Here is a 22,277-nt window from a genome sequence, read left to right as displayed (position 1 = left end):
CCTCCCGCTCCTCCCAGCCACCCTGGCCTCCCTGTGGGCGGCCGTGTGGCCGGCACGGAGCACTCTGGGCCGCTGTCACACATATACACAGGGTTTATTTCCAGGCAGTCTGGTCCGGAGGCGAGGCGGAGGCGGCAGGGCTACACCTTGGCGTCGGGAAACAGCTGCCATCCCTCCAGCTGGCCCATCTTGACCAGGGCGGCCGTCGTGCCCATGTACATGCAGCCACCCGCGGCGATCCCGTAGTTGTGCACTGCGGACGGATGGGGTCAGCACGTGGGGCGGGGCCCCTCACCCCCAGGGCCCCATCCCAAACACGGCCCACCCGGCAGAGCTGCGCTTCAGGGCAGAGTGTGTTGTTCAAACTGCCGCTGGGCTTTAGAGACAGGGAAACTGAGGCACGCCAGCAGGGCGTGTCTGGGCTCCTCACCCTGCCCTGCACCACCTGGCTCCAGTCCGGGATAGGCCACTGTGGCACCTCAGCCTCCCTCCTGCTCGCCCCAGCTGGGGGCGGCATGTTACACCCTTCCAGGCCTGCTGGGGACAGGGGCCGGAAGTGCAGGTTCCCCAGGCTCCTGCCCCTGACCACGCTGTGCCCGCTGCTGCTGTGAAAGCCTGCAGTGACCCTGGACACTGCATACTTTGGGGCACTGGGAGACAAGTGGCTTTGCAGGGAGCAGCATCTCTGTGCCCTCGAGACCAGAGCTGGGGACAGCCAGTGGCCTGCATCCTCTGACACGATGTGCAGAGACTGGACGAGGGAGCTGTGCTGACACCTGGGGGAGTGCACTCCAGGTGGAGGGCACAGTGTGTGCAAAGGCCCTGGGGCACGATGAAGGGCAGAGGGCAGAGGGGTAGCAGGGAGGCAGAGGGAGGGTGCAGTGCCCTGTGGGCTGTGCTGAGAGGCACTGTGCCTTCCCTGCTGTCGGGGTAGAGCGGAGAGGGAGAAGGGGCAGGTGGGCACTCACTGCGCGCTCCCAGCACCAGGCCCCCGGCACAGCCTCCAAGGAAGTAGTTCAGGGGGTCTTCGGGCTTCTCTCGGACCTTGGCACTGACGCAAGAGGTCAGGCCAAACACAGCCCCGATGGCGGCTGCAAGTCCATGGAGGGTGTTGGGTCAGGGGCAGCTTCCCGGGACCCTGCCCAGTGCCCATCCCTCATGACGCCCTGTGTCCCGGCAGCTTGGACTGTGGACGCTGGCGGGGACTGAGGGAGAAGTGGTGGCTGGAGAACACGCACCCAGGTCTGGGACGAGCGAAGGGCCCCGGCTCACCTGCGGTAAATGTGTACCTTCCGGCCCTGGCCACACCTTCGAGGACAGAGGCCGGGGGCCTGTGTATGAGGCTGTAGCCGGACGCAACCAGGCCTGGGGGACAGAGGGGACAGCGGCTGCTCAGGTCCCAGTCTCACGAAGCCGTGCTTCTGTCTGCCGTCTCCCTCACCGCACTGCCCGCCACTGGCTCTGACACACGGGCCCCAGGCAGGGGCAACCCTGGGCTGCTGTCCCCTCGGGCCCCACCCTCCCGGCAGTGGATACTGCGCGGCCGGACACGGGCTCCCTCCCCACCTCAGGCGCCTCTGCGGAGGCCTCTCGGGCCTGCACACCCGACAACACAGAAGGCCGGCACCTCATCTTCAGGGCCCTGCGAGGCAGGTGAGTGGCCCCAACATCATCCAACACAGCCAGCTGGCAGCCGGCCGGGTCACAGGATCAGGCCCCAGCCCAGTGCACTGCACCCTGTGATCGTCTGAGGTGCCCTCCCCACCTGACCCGGGGCTCCGATTCCACGCCCGCACACCTGGCAGTGGAAGAGATGCTGGGGCGGCCCTAAGGGGTCAAGACAGCGCCCTGCTGCACAACGAGAGACCAAGGCCCAGGTGTGTAAGAAAAGGTCTGACCACAAACAGCTGTGATCTTTCTCTGCGGTTCTGGAGAATGAACCTAAGGACTTGGCAGGGAGCTACATCCCAGAATTTTGCCTAGGCTGAGCTTGAACTTGAGATCCTCTTGCCTCAGCCTCCCAGAGTGCTGGGATTGTGGAAATGCACCATCACCCTGCTTGAGCTGTGGAACTTGTCTCTTCAAACGCAGGGTCCCCGTTTGGCCTTGGTGGATGGTGCTGGGTGCTGGGGAGGACCCAGGGTCCCCCCAGCCCATCCTCAGTCATAACTAGGCTTACAGGAACCCCAGCCGGTAACAATTTCTTTTCCCCCCATTACTGGGGATCAAACCTACTGACTATATCCTCCACCCCCACCCTAACGCACCCCGAGACTGGTTTTCGCTAAGTTGCCCAGACAAAACTCAGACTTGGGAGAACCCTCCCACCAGACTGCAGGCTGATGGGATCACAGGTGCACATGAGCCACCACGTGCCTGGTTTGGGGTCCTTCATGAGAATGACACTCGGCCCGTGCAGGACCCAGTGGGTACAGATCCAGGGCTGGATGGGCACAGGGTCTGATAACCACCTCCCCATTCCCAATTCAATGAGTGCGCTGGGCCCTGGTCAGGGTGGGCGCTGGGGTGAACCTTACTGACGGTGCCTCCCGGACCCCCAGCCAGGACTCTGACTACCCCGAGGGCCACCGACAGCCCAGCAGCCACCCGGGGGAGGAGCTCCCACCCCAGCACACGGGCTCTGCAGCCCCTCAGCTTCCCCACGACCATCGCTCCTTCACTGAGTCATCAGTACTCACTGCTGACATCATTTCCTGCAGCCTGAGGTTGCCGCTACAGTCTGGTGCCGTGCAGGTCTCTTGAATTAGCTCTGGTTTCTGCCCTGACTGTGATCGCGGTTACAGTGCACCCAAACCCTGAGGGCTCCTTGGCGTCTCACTTGGTTTCAAGTCAACCCACAGTACTGACAACTGGTGATTAGTATCTACTCCCTGCTGAAGTGGGTTTGTTTTGTTTTGCTTTGTTTTTTCTCTTTCTGTACGGATGGAACCCAGGGTTTTCATACTGAGCTATATCTCAGCACTTTTTTATTTTGAGAAGGGGTCTCGCTGAGCTGCCCAGTTGCTAAACTAGCAATCATCTTGCCTCAGCCTCCCAGAGTGTGGGGATTCCAGGTTTGTACCACCGCGCCTGGCCAGCTTGGGTGTTTCTAAGACAGGGATGTTCTGTAATGAACATGTGGCAGGAAAAATGTGTGTGTGTGTGTGTGTGTGTGTGTGTGTGTGTAATACATATATTTTAGCCTGCAAGTGACTGTGTCCAATTTCAGGTTTCAAAAGGGAATGATATTTTTAAGACTACACTAACATTTACCACACAAAAAAAATCACCAATGCCAGGAGTGATGATGCACGCCTGTAATCCCAGCACCTGGGAGGCTGAGGCAGGAGGATCTCCATGAGTTCAAAGCCAGCTTGTGCTACATAGTAAGTTCAAGGACAGCTGAAAGTACATAAGGAGACCCTGTCTCAAAAAACAACAAACAAGTCAGGCGTGGTAGTGCACACCTGTAATCCCAACACCTGGGAGGCTGAGGCAGGAAGATCACTGTGAGTTCGAGACCAGCCTGGGCTACATAGTGAGTTCCAGGTCAGTCTCAACTACACAGTGAGACCCTGTCTCAAAACACCAAAGACAAAACACCAAAACAGAACACTGTCACCAAGGTGAGAACTGATGCCAATCTCAGGTCAAAACCTTGTCATAGCCACAGCCTTATTTCTCTGTCTTAGGCAGCCCAACCCCCTGGCTTCTCCGATTCATGACAACTACTGCCTATCTATACCATTTCAAAGCCTGCGTCTTTGTTTTTGTTTTTGTTTTGTTTTGTTTTTTGACACAGGGTCTCACCATGCAGTTCAGAGTTCAGGCTGGCCTTGAACTAACTATTTAGCCCAGGTTGGCTTCATACAGCAATCTTCCTGCCTCAGCCTCCCCAGTGCTGGGACCACAGAAGTGAGCCACCATGCCTAGCTAAACTGTGTCTTTATATTACAATGCTTAAGTATCTTCCTTTTCCATGGAGTTTGAGAAATGACATGCCTAATGTTAGATCACTGCCTGTCCTATATCAAAATTTCTCTTCAGTAGGAAAAGAAACTGGATATACTGAGATATACAGTGAGAGACACGGAGCTACTGCAGCTGACGGAGGACCGAGAAGCCGGATGTCTACGCTGTAGCAAGCTCTAAACATGGCAAGGCGCTTATTGACACCACGTTTGGTTTTTTGGTACTGGGGATCGAACTCAGGACCTTCTATTTATGAGGCAGGCAGCGGCACCACTGAGCTAAATCTCAGGCCCTACCATATGGTTTCATTAATCTGCAATTTTCATAAAATGGACAGTTCTGTCTTTATGACTCTTTTTTTGGAGACAGGGTCTTACTATGTAGTCCAGCCTGGCCTCAAACTTAAGGTGACCCTCCTGCCTCAGCCTCCTGACTGCTAGGATTACAGGTGTGTATCACCACCTGGCTCTTGTGACTGTTTCTGAGAAAGAAATTTAGAAAAAGTACACTAGAATTAAATGTAATGAATACTTTCTCTTTTGCTAAGACAAAACTGCCACAGCCTGAGTGGCTGAAGGGTTCAAGGAGTGGGAAAGGATGGTGAACGATTTAAAAAGACAAAGAAGGTCCAGGGATTTAGCTCAGTCGTTCTGGCACCTGCCTCGCAAGGGCCAAGTAAAAAAAAAAAAAAAAAAAAAAAAAAAGACAAAGAGATATAATAGGGTATAGGAGGGGCCAGGTGGGGCTCTAACTCCTGATGGGAGGAAAAGACCACCAAGCAGATGGCTGAGGGTTTATTCATAGTGGTAGAGATAAGGGAAGTGCAGGGGAGGTCAAAAGGGCTGGTCTGCAACTGAGCCAGGAGAGTAGCTAAGGTCTGCAGGACATTACGCTGGATGTTTTTCTGGCGAATGGGTGGGGAAGAAGACAGTTTTCTTGGCCAGGCCTCGCTGTCCTAATCCCACTGGGCCCTGCCTCACCCATGGGGGACACAAATTAGGCCTGGGCATAGTGATCTAAAGTGCAGCGCTCCTCCCAGCTCCCACAAAGCAAACACAGTGAGTGACCATGGGCCCACAAGACACAAAGTTCCGGAGCTCTAAAGATAAACCCATCCGTCCAACCACCCATCCATCCAGTGTGCCCCAAGGTGCCCATCATCCACCCATAGGAACCCTGTGACCACAGGGCCCAGCTTCTTCGGGAGGCAGAGGTTCCCTGAGGGCCAGGGCTCCCATCCAGGGAAGCCGGCATGAAGGAAGTGCTTCCCCCAGGAGGAGGGCAGGGAATCAGGGGGTGGGCAGCAAGGGGAGGGCCACTGGCAAACAGACCAAGGATCACCCCAAATCTGAGCTCCTCAGCGACTCCTCCGCTGGCAAGGGTTCCCTTACCTAGCCTCTCGAGGCTCTGCAGAGACCTCCCCACCCGACACTGGCTCCCCACCTGATGCGCCCGCCGCCCCCACGGTGGTGCACACTCCGAGCACAGCCCACGCTCTCACTCCAACTCCACACCGAGGGTCAGGCAGCAGCTCCCTCCCAGCCGCCTGCCTCACAGATCTCCCTGAAGGACCAGGGCTGCCGTGGAGCACTGGCCTAGCACGTGCAGGCCCTGGATTCCCCGTTACAACAAAATAACCCCCTTCAAAAACTGCAAAGTCCCTAAATACCTCAGGAGGCTCCTGCCTCCATCTGCCCTGAACACGATCGTGGTCCCTGAAAAGTTTTGCCAGACGTTCTCTAATGTCAGATACCCTCAAGAGTCTGCCAGGGATCTGAGTGTGCCTGCAGTCACTGGTACTCAGGAGGCTGAGACAGGAGGCCCGGGTCAGCCTTGGCAACTTACTGACACTTGGGCTGAAAAAATAAGAGACAAGCTGGGCACGGTGGCGCACACCTGTGATCCCAGCACTCGGGAGGCTGAGGCAGGAGGATGGCTGTGAGTTTGAGACCAGCCTGGGCTACATAGTGAGTTCCAGGTCAGTCTCAGCTACCTAGTGAGACCCTGTCTCAAAGAAAAAAAAAAAAAAAAGACAGGGGCTGTGCTGTACAGGGTCCAATAGTCAGCACTGCAAACAACGAAACAAACGGCAGAATAACTTCTCCTACAGTGACACCTCCGCTTCTGCTGCCCCAATACTAGTCAGCCTTCCAGGGTGCCTGAGGTGCTCTCCAGAGAGACACAAGGATGCTCCCTTCTCACCCCAGACTCTCGCAGCGACTCAGCATTAACCCCAGCGTCCTCAGCAGAGTCTCCTGAAGACCCTCCATCAGTTCTCTGAGGGAACAGCCCTGGCCCAAGACCTCAAAGACAGGTCAGGAGCCCCGATCCACATGACTCAGGAGCAGCCGATGCACAGTTCCTCTGCCCTTCAGTCCCAGCTAAGAGAAGATGCCAATCTTACTAACAATGGAGAAAACGGTAGCAGTCGCTATCAGATACCTCCCAGAGAAGTCGCTATTTCTGCCTAACCCCTTTCAGCTGGAGATACGGAGGTGGCTAAACTATCCTTTCTAGATGGGCATGGTGGCAACACCTGGAATCCCAGTACTCCGGGAGGCTGAGGCAGAAAGATCTCAAATGAGAGCCCAGCCTGGACCACTTAGTGACTTAGTGAGACCCTGCCTCAAAATAAAAAATAAAAAGGGGACTTAGCTGGGGACGTAGCTCAGTGCCAAGGCCCTGAGTTCAATGTCCAGTAGCGCAAAGACAAACAACCTACCACCTCCAAATAAACCAAAATCACAACAAACAACAACCCCCCAAACCAAGGCATCCCCTTTACTTCCGTGGAATGGAGCATTCAAGGGAACCATGCCTGTGAAACACTCTGAGACCGGAAGGGGGAGACTCTGGGGTCCCCCCCGCGGGAGAATGCCGGAGCTGTGGGTTCCCTCACAACCCTCTTCCCCCGGGGTGTCCTAGGAGGTCCTGACCCACCTAATCCAGGAACCTGCGGGTGGGCAAAATAAAATATCCTCGACCACCCAGCACCCTTTGGCCCTAGGAAGACCTATTCACACCTCGAAGCTCTCGAACCTGCCTAGACCCTCTCCAGGCGCCTCACAGTGATTCCCCAAGGAGCAGCAAAATTATCCCATTGCAAAGTCCCACAGGGCCCACGGCACCGACCCGGCCTCACAGCGTACGACTGCCCTGGAGTCTGGCGACGGCTCTTCACCCAAACCACTGCCTCCACGCCTCGCCCAGGCCCCCGAACCCAGGGACATCCGAGACCCCGCGGCCTTCCAGACCCTCAGATTACGACCACGCGCCACCCCGCCACGGACCCCACGGGCACTGCCCTTCGCGCTGAGTCCGGCCGGCGCTCACCGACACTGGTGCTGATAGCCGTGCTGGCGTAGGCCTTGCGGTGGCAGTCGGTGCCGTCTGGGATGTCCGTGTACTGACGGAGGAGCCTCCTGGCCATGGCCGCTCAGCCCAAACCCCGCACCGCGGGTCCCACCAGAACCGCGCTCCCAAGGGCAGCCCGCCGCTGACTCTCGCGAGACTTCCGAGACGGCGCGCGCAGCCGCCGAGACCGACGGGCCGGCAACAAGCGCGCAACTTTATTGAGCCCCGCGGACAAAGGACACGGGTCAGGCGGAGGCTCTGGGAAGGGCCTGGAGAAGGGAGTCGCTGATTCCTGGAAGGAGAAACCGAGGCTCGCCTCGATCGGCGAAGACAGGTTTCGCTAGTCCCAGCTCAGAAAGGTCGAGCTAGGGATAGTTTGATTACTAAAGATGACTGACGGATGCCAGCCGGGCCAATTCTCATGCGTAGGGTGAGGCGCGAGGCAAGACTTCATTTGAAAGGAGCGGGACAACGTCGTGGGTGGGGCCTGGAAGGATGCAGCCACTTTTACAGCCGTAATCTGTAAGGGGCATGGTCCTGCTTCATGGCCCGTTCCCAAACTGGAGTTAGAAACCATGCCACTACTCTGCGGTGTGGCTAGAATCAGGGGCAGTGACCAGTCCCAGGGGACGAAGTCCATCCCCAACCTGCCGCTGGTCCAACCCCAGGGTCAGATAAAGTAAACTCTGGGCTTGGGGGCGTGGTCTGAATTGACAGGCATTTAAGCAATCAGGGGCCGTAATTTGTCCAAGGGGCGTGGCCATACTTCGGACTACCCCTGACAGGGATGTGGCCAATCGTGTAGATTCAAGAGGCCAGCCACTCTTCTCGGTGAGCGTGGTCAGGCTTGTTGTTCCCAGAGGTCCCGGCCAATCCTGGTGTTTGTTTCTATGTAAGGCGGGGTCATCTGGAAGGTGTGACTAATTCCGTTGCGAGAGCCCGAGAAGAGCTAGCCGCCGGAGCGTTAAATCCAAAGGGGGCGTGGTCTGTCAAGATATTGTCCAATCTTGCAGTTAGCCCGAGTTTAGGGCGGAGTTTCAAGAAAGCGCACAGCCCAGCTCTGGGGCGGGGCCCAGCAGGGACTGCAACCAATGGAGCCGCGTTCTCGTGGGCAGGGGCGGTCCCGAAGGTGGGGCCTTGCCTGTTCCGGGCGTCCGTCACCCGTCACGACCAGCAGCTGCGCACCGCCCTGGACGAGCTGGGCCGCGCCAAGGACGGGTGAGGCCCGGGCTGCCAGGTGGAGTCCAGGAGGTGGGAGGAGGCGGAGCCGAGACGGGAAAGGGAGGAAGGGCGGGGCACTGCGTGTGCCTTCTCGGTGCCGACTGCTGGGGGGACTGAAGACCGGTACGAGAAAGCGATTTCCGTCACGACCAGCAGCTGCGCACCGCCCTGGACGAGCTGGGCCGCGCCAAGGACGGGTGAGGCCCGGGCTGCCAGGTGGAGTCCAGGAGGTGGGAGGAGGCGGAGCCGAGACGGGAAAGGGAGGAAGGGCGGGGCACTGCGTGTGCCTTCTCGGTGCCGACTGCTGGGGGGACTGAAGACCGGTACGAGAAAGCGATTTGGTCAAAGTGTGTAAAGTTCAGTGAAAGGACGTGAGTGCCGATTTCTAACTTCAGACGGGAAATGAGCTGGCCCGGAGTGGTGCAGGGCCTACGACGCCGGATGTAGGCATTGGGAGCCATGGGGAGAGTGGGGAAAAACTGGGATAGAACCCAGGGCCGACTGCTGGGGGGACTGAAGACCGGTACGAGAAAGCGATTTGGTCAAAGTGTGTAAAGTTCAGTGAAAGGACGTGAGTGCCGATTTCTAACTTCAGACGGGAAATGAGCTGGCCCGGAGTGGTGCAGGGCCTACGACGCCGGATGTAGGCATTGGGAGCCATGGGGAGAGTGGGGAAAAACTGGGATAGAACCCAGGGCCTTTGCACTAAGCTGCAGCCCAGCCTTCTTTTTCTTTCTTTCCTTTTTTTTTTTTTTTTTTTTTTGAGACAAGGTCTTGCAAAGTAGCTAAGTTCCCCAGGCAGAGCTGGAACTTGGCATCTGCCTGCCCTTAGCCTCCCAAAGTGCTGGGATTGCAGACATGATCCATGGCACCGTGTGAATATCAGCACTTTTGAAGAGTTACTGTGGCATGGAGGAGGAGGACTCCGCCGCCGCCGAGGGTCACCTCCAGACTGCTGTGTTTGGGACCACAGTGTGAGCCCTGTAGCACAGATGCCGGAGCCACCACAGACAGTCCCTTCGGGACTTCCTCCCCTGGGGGACTGCAGGGCAGAGGCAGGATCCTGGTTAAGCAACAGAAGCGAAAAAGGACACTGATCCCGTCTGGGGGCCCCACCTTCACAACCTGGTCCGCTGGCCAGGTGTGGTGGTGCACGCCTGTCATCCCAGCACTCAGGAGGCTGAGGCAGGAGGATCGCTGTGAGTTCGAGACCAGCCTGGGCTACATAGTGAGTTCCAGGTCAGTCTCAACTACCTAGTGAGACCCTGTCTCTAAAAAATCCCCCCAAAACCAACCTGGTCTGTGCTGATTACCTCCCACAGGCTCCATCTCCATATACCATCCCCTAGGGGAGGAAGAGGTTAGGGTTACAGAGTAGGAATGTCGGGGAGACACAGCCCATAACAACAGGTGGCCTTGAGGCTGTGGTGGGGGGAACCTGGACTTCTATCCTGCAGTGATGGGCACCTCAGGAAGGTCAGGAGCAGGGAGGAGCCGCCCAGTACCGTAACTTCCCTGTTTTGCTTTCTTGCCAGTGAGATCTCAGCTCTCCAGGAGCAACTCCTGACCTCCGAGGCCGCTGTCCACAGCCTGCAGGCTGCTGTGCGCCAGAGAGATGAGCTCATTGGGCAGCTGTGGCCCCGAGCCGAGCTGCTGCAGGACATTTGTCACCGGCGGCCACCCTTGGCCGCACTGCTGACTGCCCTGGCTGAGGCTGAGCGTCTGGGGCCCTTGCCGGACAGTGCACCTGGCCACCTGCTTCCTGGTGGGCCTGGGCCGCCCCTCGCCAACAGCACTGTGGAGGAGGAGGAAGAGCAGGATGAGGGTCACCTCCAGCCTGCTGTGTTTGGGACCACAGTGTGAGCCCTGGAGCAGGGATGCCAGAGCCAACACAGACGGTGCCTTGGGGACTTCCTCCCCCGGGGGACTGCAGGGCAGAGGCAGGATCCTGGCTAAGCAACAGAAGAAGCTAAAAAGGCCACGTTTTCAAGCAGGCCACATGCAGATGTTTAGCTCACACAAGTTACAAAGAAAATGGAACTTTGAATCCATCGCTCTTGTTGAAAAGCTGACCGTACTTTAGCTAAATCTGGATTCTGGCTTGAGACCGGGCTGGCTTTGCCTGATCCGAGTCCAGGCAGGGCCCCCACATTAGCCAGGGTGTGTGTGAGCTCCCTTCTCCCTGCACCTCAGAACTCTGGTGGGGGCCGGTGGCATCAGGTCCCACAGGATTTGAGCTTCTCTCTTCTTTCCCCTTTTGTCTCGATTTGTTGTTGTTGTTGTTGTTGTTGCTTTTTGAGGTAAGAGTCTTGTTATGTAGTTCAGGTGGCTTTGAACTCACTTTGTAGCCCAGGCTGGCTTTAAACTCATGGAGAAACTCCTGCTTCAGCCTCCTAAGTGCTGGGATGACACGCCCAGCCCTTGTCTTGATTCTTGGTCTTTCTGGACCATCCCATATTCCAGGGCTAAAGCTTTTTCTTACTTTTTTGTAGCCCAGATCACAATGGGGAGCATCAAACCACATGCCTTTTTGCATTAGTTATATGAAGATACATTTTTTAAACCTACATCTATATTCTGTAACTCTGTTCTTCCCTCAACCCTTAATCCCCCAAAAGATCAGGCTGGTGAGGGATGCTGGCTGCCAGACTGACCAGGAAAAAGCACTCAGCCCTTAACCTTTTCCTGGTAGCATCCTGCCCCAGGGTCTTTGCACTGGCTCCCCCAACCCCGGTTCCCACATAATTTTCAGATCTCTGCTCAAATGCCTCTTTTGTCAGAAATCACCTCTGACCACTTTACTTGCTATAATTCCTCCTCCCCACCCCACTCCCATAATTCTATTTTCTTTATAGAATTCTTTGCATCTTATCTGGAAAGTAACCTCTTGAGGGCAGAGATTTTTGTCTCTCTTGGTCCCTGTCACCAGTGCCTTATATTCCCCAGGAGCCCCTGAAGGAATAGGATGGGGTCTGTGGGCCCAAAGGAATCCAGGGGGCCCCGTTCCTCTAGGGTGTCTGCCTTTTGGTAGCAAGCAGCTGTTTTTATAGAGAATCTATTTTTGAATTCCTTGTTTCTATGTTGCCTTCCCTGGTCCAAGACAGTGAAGGCATTTTGCTTTTTATCAGGCCAGAGACAGACATATGCCCAGCCTGGTTGATGGCCAGGATCTGCCCAGGGGCAGCATCTACTTCAGCCGGAAAGAGCCCTCGGGATGGTGCCATCTCGCAGCCTGGCATCTCACAGTGACCCCTCAGAGCAGTGACAATGATCCTGTTCTCTCCTGCAGATGAATAAAAGGGGTTCTTTGTATAGAGGGATGGCAAGCTGGGGCCTGTCTGTGCCTGAGAATAAACCACACCATTTCTTGACCTGGGTCCTCCTTTCTTCCTGGTGTGGGGGCTGGCATGGTGGCCCTGGGTGTTGTTTGTGGTCTGTGCTGCGCCTTGGGAGACACGAGATCGTCTAGGATATGGGTGCCAGGCCGGCTATATAAAGTTTTTGGGAGGGGCACTGGGGATCCAACTTGGGACCCTGCCTTTGCCAGGCAGGCGTAGTGCCACTCCTGGCCCCCACCGGCTATATACACTGTTGTGTGGAGTCTTTGAAGCTACTGATAGACATGGCATCACTGGCTTGATGCCTGGAGAAACCGAGGGAGGCTTAGAGAGGTAAAATAATTCTCCAGATCTGGCAATCTAGGGCTGCTTGTAGTTTTATAGGGTGATTATTGAATTTTTTTTTTTTTTCTTTTTGAGACGGTCTCACTATATCTCAGGCTGGTCTTGAGCTCACTATTCTGGCCTTGAACTTGTGGAGATCCTCCTGCCTCAGCCTCCTGAGTGCAGAGATTATAGACTTGTGGCACCATGTCCAGCTTTACTTATTTTTTGCAATCCAGCAAAAAATAGAACCCAGCACTTACTTCACACATGGTAGGCAAGCGCATATAGCACTGAGCTACACACCCACCCTAGCACCTGTTTCAAAAGAGCCCGGCCTGGCCAGGTGGTACACAACTGTAATCCCAGCACTCAGGAGGCTGAGACAGGGGGATCATTGGTACTAGTCCAGCTGGGACAACTTAGTGAGGCCTTGTGTCAAAAAAATACACAAAAGGGCCGGGGATGTAGCTCGGTGTAGCCCCTAGGTTTCATCCCCAGTACTGCAAATGAAACAAAACAAAACATTGTGACTGTATTTTATATTATTCAGTCTTTTTGTCTTGGTGGTGCTGGGGACTCAAATCAGAGCTTCACACATGCTAGGGAAGTGCTCTACCACTGAGCCAAACCCCAGTCATAGTTTACATTTTTCCACAGAAAAAGAAAAATGGACGCATTTGACACTGGTTACAAAACCGCAGCAGGGCTGGGGGTGCCGCTCGGTGGTGAGCACTCGCCTGGCCAGCGGGAGGCCCTGGGTTCCCTCCTGGCACCGCAAACAAAACAAAGCAAAACCCAAAACCAAACAATGAAGCATTTCTCTGCGGACTCCGAGAATGTTGGGTTGCTACAAGCCATCGGAATGTGTGCACTGAAATGTCACTGGGGTTTCTCAGAACCCGCGGACTCCCGGCGCCGGCTCGCTTGTAATCTCGGGGCTGATCTCGGCCCAAAGGTATCTCCTGACGACGTGAGGACGGGAGCATGCACATTTCCAGAGGCCTTTGGTGTCCCCAGCTTCTCCCAGACAGGCCCTCGTGCATGTCACCAAGCGAGCCAGGCCTGGTCTGAAGTCCTGGGAGATGCCTCACGTCACCTCTCCACCAAAGGCCTTCATGACGGTGGCCTTGCTTTCTCTCGGCTATGTCAGGGTTCAGGGCTGTTTTCTCCACTCAGAGCCCGGGCAAGCCGTGTCTGGGGGCTGAAAAGCAATCAACAAAAAATCTGCACTGACAAAAACACTGTGGCTGGCTCCTAAATCTACCGGAAACAGCTTTGTCACAGTGACTGTCCTGAGGTCTCTCGAATCTGGCTGGGTTCTGGACTGGTACTCATTCATGGGCTGACAACCTCTCTCCCCACTGCACATGGGTCTGGGCCGGGGGTCTGGGGGGGTACAAGGACCCGCGGTGCCTGGAGCTCTTCTGAGCCACCAACCCATGAAGCACAGAGAGGGGAAGGCACCTGCCCTGGGTCCCATGGCAGTCGCGCAGGCCTCACTACCTCCAGGAGGCTGCTCCCTGCCAGGCCACAAGGCAGGGTAGACCCAGCTCTGCCCAAGGCCTGTGGGTGGAAGGGAGCAAGCAGGTCCCTCTCAGCCTGGCACAGCGAGAGTTAAACTGGGCCCCTCCCAGTCTCCAAGGCCGCCTCCCTTAGCAACCTCCCTTAGCAACAGGACACAAAGCTAAGGAGGGGCAGTCTGCAGACCAGGGACAGACACAGGCCAGGTGAGTGGGCAGGGGCGGCACCTGGCTCTGTGCCTGGCTGGCCAAGGTCACCCTGTGACTCTCACCCTCCAGCTGCCCAGAGAGCCGGCCCAGCATGGACGCCGTGGATGCCACCATGGAGAAGCTACGGGTGCAGTGTCTGGCCCGGGGGGCCTCAGGCATCCAGAGCCTGGCCAGGTGAGGGGCCCTCCTCACGTCTCCCAGACTCCAGCACCCACAGACGCCATCCAATGTGCCCTCTCCTGCAGGTTCTTCCGCCGCCTGGACCGGGATGGCAGCCGGTCCCTGGACGCAGTGGAGCTGCAGCGGGGCCTGGCCGAGCTGGGGCTGTCGCTGGAGCTGGCAGAGGCGGAGGCCGTGTGCAGGCGCTGGGACCGCGATGGCAGTGGGACGCTGGACCTGCAGGAGTTCCTGCGGGCACTGAGGGTGAGGCTGCCCTGGGGGGGCTCTGGGACGCGGGCCGGTGGGGGGAGCCTGCCCGAGGTGGGAGGCGCCTGCTGAGCCAACACCTCTGCTCTGGCCCCAGCCCCCCATGTCCCAGGCCCGGGAAGCCATCATCGCGGCTGCCTTTGCCAAGCTGGACCGCAGCGGGGACGGTGTGGTGACTGTGGACGACCTCCGTGGGGTGTACAGCGGCCGCAGCCACCCCAAGGTGTGCAGTGGGGAGTGGACAGAGGAGGAGGTGCTGCGGCGCTTCCTTGACAACTTTGACGCCAGTGACAAGGACGGGCAGGTGAGTGTCGCACGCACGGGGGGCCCTCCAAAGGCGGCGGCCGAGCCTGGCTCCCCTCACAGCCCCCGTGCCCCGCAGGTCACCCTAGCGGAGTTCCAGGACTACTACAGCGGGCTCAGCGCCTCTGTGGACACAGATGAGGAGTTCGTGGCCATGGTGACCAGCGCCTGGAAGCTCTGAGGAGCGTTCCAGGAGCCCCCCAGGTCCCTCCTAACCTGGCTAGGTGACCCAGGGCAGAGCCCAGAGGGCACACAGCAGGAAGGAGGGGCTGGGCAGCAGGGCCGAAGAACCAGCCAGACCAGGTCTCCGGCTCAGGGCCCCAGGGATAGTGGTATCCCCCGGCCCTCCCCTCCCAGCCCCCGAAGGCCCCCAGGAGCCAGGTGGAGGTCAGGTCTGGGCAGAGCCATGCGGGCTGGCCTGGGGGGCTCACCAGGGGTAGCCCCGGCTGCTGGGGGCCTGCACCTTGGGAGGTGGAGATGGTCCTGGCCAGGCCCTTGGCTTCCTGAGGCCCCTGGGGCATGCAGGAGGCCAGGATTTTAGTTAAAAGTTTTAATGTAGTTCCCAAATACATTTCATATGACAATCTTACATAAATGTTCCGAAACACATGGGCATTGTCTGGTTTTACTTGTCACTAGTTGGCTAAGGCTTAAAGCACAGAAGTGTGGCCGGATCTTCTGGGTGGCCTCTGGTGTCCTCCCGGGCCTAGGTGCGCTGGTGGCTGGGCAGTGCCAGTGTCGCCACTGGAGTCATCCTGGCCCTGGGAGTGGAGCGCACAGCTGGAGGACGAGGCCTCTTCTTTGGCCCCGAGGGCGGGACTGGGCCACTCCTTCTGTCGTCCCAAGGAGGCCTGCGCATGAGGGACTCCTCTGCGGCCTTCCTGCTGGGCCCTGGCCCAGAGCCAGCACCCACTCCTGTGCACGGCGTGCCAAGGAGGCCCGTCACACTGCTGCCTGGGGCTGGGCCTTGTCACTCTGGGCAGACCTCTCTGCCTCTCACAGCAGCCCCAGGCCCACAACGGTTTGGGGGTGATGACATCAGGGCTGGGCCAGCAGTGGCCAACACACGCGGGACGCAGGCGGGTCACATGACCGGGACAGGATGCGAGATGGCAGGGGCCCCGGGACGTTCCAAGTCCCAAGACCTTCTTCTGGGAGCGCTCTCCAGGGGCACACCCGATGGAGCCCAAGCCCTCGGTGCCCATGACTCGGCCTGGAGGAACCGGGTGGGCAGAGGGGAGGCCTAGGTGTATGCCTGCCCAGCACACCAAAGCGTCATAATCCAAGAAACCAAAACCAAAGCCTTTGGACATAAAAAAAAATAAGATCTGTAAAATATAAACCCCCGCATCAGAAGATGAGAAACGGGAACCAGAGAGTAGTAAACTGCGTCCAGGGCCCAGTGTTGACGCTCGAGGTCCCGGGGTACGGCGGGGACCCACGGGAAGGAGGGAGAGAGGGCGGGCACACGGCGGGGAGGCCTGGAGGCTCGACACAGAAGAAACGAGGTCTCCGGTCCAGTGAGAAGCCGTGACAAGTCTAATGAGCCATTTCATTTCGGGGTGGGGAGGAGCGCTCTTTTGCTCATCAATATGATGAGGTCTCGGTCCCAAACCACTTCCAGGCAGTTCCCGAGTCTGCTTCGGAACGGGCGTGGGGATCCAGGCTGTGGTTCCGCCCCAGCTGATGCTGCCCGTGGGGAGGGTGGACGGCCACAGACACCAAAGCAGCAGCCTCTGTGCAGCGACACCTCCGCTATGTGCTCCCGGGCACCTGCCCGTCCCCCTCCTCACTGGCACCTGTGGGGAGAGACTGGTGTCACCCCACGCACCAGCCAGACAGGAGGCCACCTGGGGCCCTCGGGGTAGCGCCAGCCACTCACCAGCTCCAGGGGCTCCCGAGGGGGCCAGCAGGTCGTCATCACTGTCATCCTCATTGGACGGGGCTCCGGGTTCAGGGGCGGGGGCCTGGGCCTCTTGCTCCTGCTCCACACGGCTGCGCAGGGCCAGGATTCGGTGGTGCAGGGCCGCATACAGCTGGCCCGTGTCCTTGGAGCTGGCCTAGGGGACAGGGCCATGAGGAGCCGGTGCAGGAGCTCAGACACTCTGCCTGCCACCAGGTCATGAAAGCATGACCTGCTGACCTCCCTGGAAGGGCACCCAGAAAGCTGGGAGGGTCCCGGGGGACTGGGCCAGGCAGGGCCGGCCTGAGGTGGGACAGAGGTCTGTGTTGGACGACATGACCATCACCTTCCACATGACTTGGGACACAGGTGACCACATGCAGGGCTGTTTGTACCACCAACCACAGCCAGCACCCACTGCTTCTCTGGGATGGGGAGAGGAGAAAGCAGCAGGGAGGAGGAAGAGGCACAGGGACAGCCAGAGGACTGTTCCCAGGGTGGGGACCTTGGGTGAGTGGTGAGAGGCCTTCCTGTCCCATCCTACTTGACGAGCGACCAAACTCACCTGCAGGCCGGGGCTCCACCCTTTTCCCAGCGCCCCCATCCTGCGAACCTCCCCAGCCCACCAGAGGCCTCGTGGGGACCTGGCAGTGGGGACACCTCCATTCCATGCCCCACCCGGTGCCTTGGTGACAGGCCTACCCACCCGCTCTCCTGCCCCCCGTGAGAGCCCACCCCACCTCCACACCCCGAGCGTGAGCCCCATGTGCCGAGGAGCCCTGTCTGGCTAGCGCCATACAGAGCACGGACTCCCTTCTGGTCTGGGGGCTCAACGGAAAGAAAGACCGTGCTCTCCTGCCCCCCGTGAGAGCCCACCCCACCTCCACACCCCGAGCGTGAGCCCCATGTGCCGAGGAGCCCTGTCTGGCTAGCGCCATACAGAGCACGGACTCCCTTCTGGTCTGGGGGCTCACCGAAATCAGAAAGACCTTCACACCCTGGTCCTCGGTGTCCATGGCTGTGATGCGGATGCTCTTCTCGCTGGCCTTGTCGATCTGCATCTGGGCCCACAGCTTGGTGTTGAGGATCAGCCGTAGGCTTCCCTGGGTCCGCATCACTGCAACCAGCAAGGCTGCTCAGCTGGGCCTGCCCCACCCACCCCACCTGTACAGCATCGGGCAGCAGCTGCCCAGGCACAGCCTGACCTGAGCCCGCGAAGCCCTGCCCAGCTGCCCACACACACGGTGGGTGCCAGGACAGTGAGTCCCCAGGGGAGGGTTTCTGGCCCAACAGAAGCCCCACATTTCCCTTAGAGGCCTTGCTTTTCCACACACTGCCTGAGAACCGATCCTGGGGGCTGAGCAGGGGTGAGGAAGCAGGCAGGGTCCGGTCTGGCTGCTGTGCTCCTTAGCTCGTGGACCTTGTGGGTTTTCCCCTTTCTTCCCTTGGAGATGTCCAAATACCCCCGAGTGGAGGCTGTGTCTTGCGTGGTGACTGAGGTGACCCAGTCGTCACCCGTGTGTCCGTTCCGCTGCAGTGGTGCCCTCCCTGCCCTCACTGTCCCCTCACCCCCCAGCCTCTGAGGTGGGCCGTTGAGCCCCTGGTGAGGTGACAACTTCTAACCCTGTCCAGGCCTGTTCCAGAGGGGACAGCCAGGCCAGAAGGGAGACAGCTTTGGGCCGCATCCGTGGGGAAGGCCATCCCGTGTCCCTCCACAGTACCGGCCTGCAGGCAGTCTTGCATGTCTGTCTTGGCAGGAGCTGTAAGCAGCGACCCTACTCTCCCCTGGTCCTAAGGAAGCCAGAGGGCAGGGACCAGGGCTTGGCCTGCGCCTGGGGACAGTCAGCATAGCAGTCTGTCTGTACGTGTATCACGTACAGAAAGTGCCATGTTGTGAGTGCGCACCACTTCCCTCTTCTCAGAGACTCCTCCCTTTCTATCACCAAGCCTGTGCCTCCACTGAAACTCTACGTGTGGGGCTGCACGCTGAGGGCCGACGCTGTGGGTGCAGCCTGTGCCCGAGGCAGGCCAGAGCTCCTGCTCACATCGTATTTCCAATCTGCTCTCAGCACAACCCCGCCCTGCCACAGGCCCCCGCCATTCCCACCTCCGCGCAGCTCACCTAGTCGCGACTGTAACGTCCCATCGTCGGTTGACGCCATGTCGTTGAGTCTGAGCAGCCCCCGGCCTCGCTCCACCCATGACTGTGAGGTCTTGTCAAAGACGAACAGCTTACACTGGATCTACAACATATGGGGTGGCCGCGGGTGAGCCACTGCTGGGGACAGCACCCCGCGTCTCCACCTAGCCACCTGAGCTACCGGGCTGGCACTACACAGACTCGCCACCTTGCGCCCGCAGGCAGGGCTACGGCTGAAGAGGCAGGAAAGGGGAGTCGGGGAGGCCCTGTGCCGCTGGGGTGTGGAGCACGGGGCTTCCACACAGCACAGGCATCGTGACTGCCCGAACACGTGCAGAGCCGCAGCAGGTCACACGTCGGCTGATGGAGGGACACGCCACGAGTTCCCACACTGGGACACCACGCAGCCAGGACAGGAACAAGGCCACAGCGGCAGGGACCCTGAGGACGCCGCGCTCAGTGAGACGCCAGACACAGGGGATACAGCCTGGGCTCCACGGACAGGAAACGCCCGGGACAGGCGAGTCCAGAGACGGAGCGGACTCAGGGGTGTGAGGGCTGGAGAGGGGATGGAGGCTGTCGCTCAAGGGGACGGGGCTTTGAGGGAACAAATGCTCTGCATTAGAGTGTGGTGAAGGTTGTGCAATTCTGAAAACATACTAAACCCCCAGAAGTGCTCACTTTAGAGGGTGAACTATATAGCATGTGTGGCACCCTTCAACCAAGATGTTAAACGCCTTACAGAGACTGTGCGACCCCGGGAGAAAAAAATGCAATTTCTCCCGTGTCACTGCCTCCCAACATGAACAAAGTGAGAGCCAGTGCGGAAGCCAAGGGCGATGGTGCACACCTGTAATCCTGGCACTTTGGGAGGCTGAAGCAGGAGGACTGCAAATTCAAGGCCAGTCTGGGCTATGTAGTGAGACCTTACAGCAAAAAAATGCCGGAGGTAGTGGTGCACGCCTGTCATCCCAGCACTCAGGAGGCTGAGGCAAGAGGATCGCTGTGAGTTCAAGACCAGCCCGGGCTACACAGTGAATTCAGAGGCAGCCTGAACTACATGGCAAGACCCTGTCTCAAAACAACCCCCCTCCCGAAAATCAAAACAAAAAAGCCAGCATGGATTGGGAAAAGCAGTGCTCACAGACCCCACAGCCTGGGTGGCTTAGGCCAGACTCAGGCATCCCCGCGGGGGAGGGAGGAGGGCGAGTGTGCAGCCCCTCCCGAGTCTCCCTCGCCGTGGCCATGCGGGACACTAGTGCCAAAGTCATGCAGGTGCACATTCTGGGTGAAAGGAGCAGGGGTCCCTTACAGGTCTGTCTGAGTCCCCAGAAGGCGGCACCGGGCACGGCCCCGCTGCTGGCCCAGCGCAGAGCCCTCACCTGCAGCACATTGCTCTCTGCCTCCTCGCCGGTGATGACCTCCACCTTCTCCAGCAGACACTTCCGCGCCGTGGCCTTGGTGTAGGCGGCCGCCGACTCGGCCAGGGACTCTGAAATGGTACTGGCTAAATGGGACAGACTACTGATTTGGGGAGGGGCAAGGGCACACCTCCTGGGGACCTGCTGTCCCTGGTAGGCCGATGGGATCCGGAGGGGACCCCAGAGACAAGCCAGCGATGTACAGCCCATGAGGTGCGTGGCGAGGCGACGTGTGGACTCCTGGGGAGCACGGAGGAGCGCACAGCCAGCCGGCCCCAGCTGCGCATCTGCCTCTGTGGAGGTCTCAGCCCTGCTCACAGCACCACTGCCCCCAGGCTGTCCCTAAGTCCCCACGTGGCTGCCGCTGCCGGGCATCAGCACCACCGCTCCAGGGCAGGGTGCAGATGGACGCAGGGTCCCCTCATCACTGGTCACCCCAGCTGACCGCGGCGACTCCCACAAGGTACACTGACCGTGATGTACCTTTCTCGGGGGTGGCCTCCTGGGAAGAGGACTCAGACCCGGACTCAGTAGCTGCGTTTTCCCGGTTGGTATCTGAGCTGACCTCATTCAATTTGGGGGGGCTCTGGGGGGAGACAAAGGCACACGAGAGGAGGAGCATTTGTGTGGTGCAGGTGGGAAGCCCCGAGCTGGTGCTGCTGCTCAGCGCTGTGCTGGACGAATCCCAGCAGAGCCCACCTGCAGGTCACACGAGAGCCCGAGCACTGCCCGTGCTGCGCTGTCGCCCAACACCTGGGGAGGGGGCGTCGGAGGCACCCAGATGGCTGCAGGCCAAGGCACAGGTGGAGGGGAACAGACAGGGCCGGGCAGCGGCACGTGCGCTCCATCTAGCAGAGAAGGCCGAGGTCTCCCAGAGCCCTCCTGGTAGGCCAGCTCTCGGTACGCCCAGTGCCCTGGCCAGTGTGGTCCGAGTGGGCAGCTGTACCCTCTGCTGACACCGATGCTGCCATCCCACACAAGAGGCAGTGCCACACCGGCCAGCAGGAACAGGGGGGCCCTGTCCCTGTTGGGCTGCAGCCCGCTGGTCTGATCACCATCATTCACCACAGTGGCCTGAGGGGAGGCACAGACCACAGCCTGGAGCCATGGCCACAAGGGGAAGCTTCAGTGAAGGCGGCAGGGGGTGGTACCTGGGTAGCCTCCCAGGCGACCAAAGCCAAGGGCCCAGCCCATCTTTAAGCAGAATCTGAGCAGGGCTTTTTTCTCTGACTTTTCAGGAGACTGTGGCAGCCACACGTCACACAGCCCGACCCAGCACAGCGCCGACAGGGCTACTCACCAGCACGCGCTCGCTCATGTTCTGGCCAAACACAAACTTGGTGCTGGAGGTGTCGGCACTGTTGGCTGAGTTCTCTGCACTGAAGAGGAGACGCAATGAGCAAGAGGCCCGCGGGCAGGTGCATCAACGGCAGAGTGGGCAGGAGGCAGGAATTGGCAGAGAGCAGCCTGGATTCCCTCCGCCTGACCTGGCCTCACACGCTGTCCAAGCAGAAGCGAACCCTCGGCCCCTCCTGGCACACAGGAGGCCCACGTGCTCCACCTCTGCCCCTGCGAGGAGCACTGTCTCCTAGGCAGGGATACCTTCCCTCTGGGCCCCAGGCACTGGTGGGTCCCTCCAGGTCTGGGAGGCGTAGGAGCTGACACTGCTGTCAGCTCCGCTCTGGGCACGAGGTCCAGGACAGACATCCCCACAAGGCTGGGCCGCACAGCCCCTCAAACTCCGTTCCTGCCTCGGGTCCATCAGAGCCCCGGATGAAGGTAGCCAGGGTGGGTAGGAAGGACCTGGCTCCAGGCCCGAGTGAGGGCTGAGGGTAGCCCCGGGCCCTGACACACACCTGGAGCTGATGTACTGGAGGAAATAGTTGGTCGCGGTTGGCGTTTCAGAGCTGGGGTGTCCCGCGTTCTCCATATCAGCGATGTCAGTGTTTTCGTTCATTAGCTGAAAACAGAAAGGTGGGGCCTGGGCGGCTAAAGCCAGGCCTGTGTGACACCACTGTGTGTGCAGGGGCAGGGGCGGTAGCCAGCGTGCCACACAGGGCTTTCCATAGTCACCATACAAAGCCAGGCCACCAGTTTTCAGTTTTTTTCCTCTTTTTTTTTTTTTTGTGTGTGTGCAGGGGC

At 58.9% G+C, this 22,277-nt stretch overlaps 4 protein-coding genes across 15 annotated transcripts in view; 2 read left to right on the top strand and 2 right to left on the bottom strand.

Annotated features, from left to right (window-relative positions):
• Positions 1-73: 73 nt before the first annotated feature.
• Positions 74-7,498, bottom strand: Ndufa11 (NADH:ubiquinone oxidoreductase subunit A11). The gene is made up of 4 exons (XM_010634794.2): positions 7,306-7,498; positions 1,273-1,365; positions 969-1,091; positions 74-253 (listed from the first exon to the last, which is right to left on the bottom strand). Exons 1-4 carry the CDS (start codon positions 7,400-7,402, stop codon positions 141-143), a joined length of 426 nt encoding a protein of 141 aa, XP_010633096.1. The 5' UTR covers positions 7,403-7,498; the 3' UTR covers positions 74-140.
• A 403-nt stretch (positions 7,499-7,901) lies between these two features.
• Positions 7,902-10,853, top strand: Vmac (vimentin type intermediate filament associated coiled-coil protein). Its single transcript, XM_010635071.2, has 4 exons — positions 7,902-7,995; positions 8,340-8,544; positions 8,667-8,744; positions 10,083-10,853. The coding sequence occupies exons 1-4, from the start codon at positions 7,902-7,904 to the stop codon at positions 10,408-10,410; spliced, it is 705 nt and encodes a 234-aa protein (XP_010633373.1). The 3' UTR covers positions 10,411-10,853.
• Positions 10,854-13,472: 2,619 nt separating this feature from the next.
• Positions 13,473-15,035, top strand: Caps (calcyphosine). Its single transcript, XM_010634783.3, has 5 exons — positions 13,473-13,939; positions 14,012-14,116; positions 14,188-14,365; positions 14,466-14,672; positions 14,751-15,035. Exons 2-5 carry the CDS (start codon positions 14,034-14,036, stop codon positions 14,850-14,852), a joined length of 570 nt encoding a protein of 189 aa, XP_010633085.1. The 5' UTR covers positions 13,473-13,939; positions 14,012-14,033; the 3' UTR covers positions 14,853-15,035.
• A 1,352-nt stretch (positions 15,036-16,387) lies between these two features.
• Ranbp3 (RAN binding protein 3) overlaps positions 16,388-22,277 on the bottom strand; it is a 51,389-nt gene continuing 45,499 nt past the window's right edge. For 9 of the 12 annotated variants that reach the window (XM_033759808.1, XM_033759806.1, XM_033759810.1 and 6 more), the window contains 8 exons: positions 21,992-22,095; positions 21,436-21,514; positions 20,619-20,721; positions 20,097-20,221; positions 18,697-18,817; positions 17,549-17,691; positions 16,554-16,731; positions 16,388-16,470 (listed from right to left, as the gene is read on the bottom strand). In XM_033759808.1, coding sequence (XP_033615699.1) covers positions 16,427-16,470; positions 16,554-16,731; positions 17,549-17,691; positions 18,697-18,817; positions 20,097-20,221; positions 20,619-20,721; positions 21,436-21,514; positions 21,992-22,095 — 897 coding nt within the window. In that variant the 3' untranslated portion in view covers positions 16,388-16,426. The remainder of the gene's footprint in view (positions 16,471-16,553; positions 16,732-17,548; positions 17,692-18,696; positions 18,818-20,096; positions 20,222-20,618; positions 20,722-21,435; positions 21,515-21,991; positions 22,096-22,277) is intronic. The other 3 variants (XM_010634788.3, XM_010634792.3, XM_010634784.3) reach the window with 1 other exon arrangement.

This window comes from Fukomys damarensis, unplaced genomic scaffold (genome assembly GCF_012274545.1).
Source record: "Fukomys damarensis isolate Sample0158 unplaced genomic scaffold, DMR_v1.0_HiC HiC_scaffold_37, whole genome shotgun sequence".
Lineage (NCBI taxonomy): Eukaryota > Metazoa > Chordata > Mammalia > Rodentia > Bathyergidae > Fukomys > Fukomys damarensis.
Note: the sequence above shows the minus strand (reverse complement) of the source record. Positions and strands in the feature narration are given on the sequence as shown.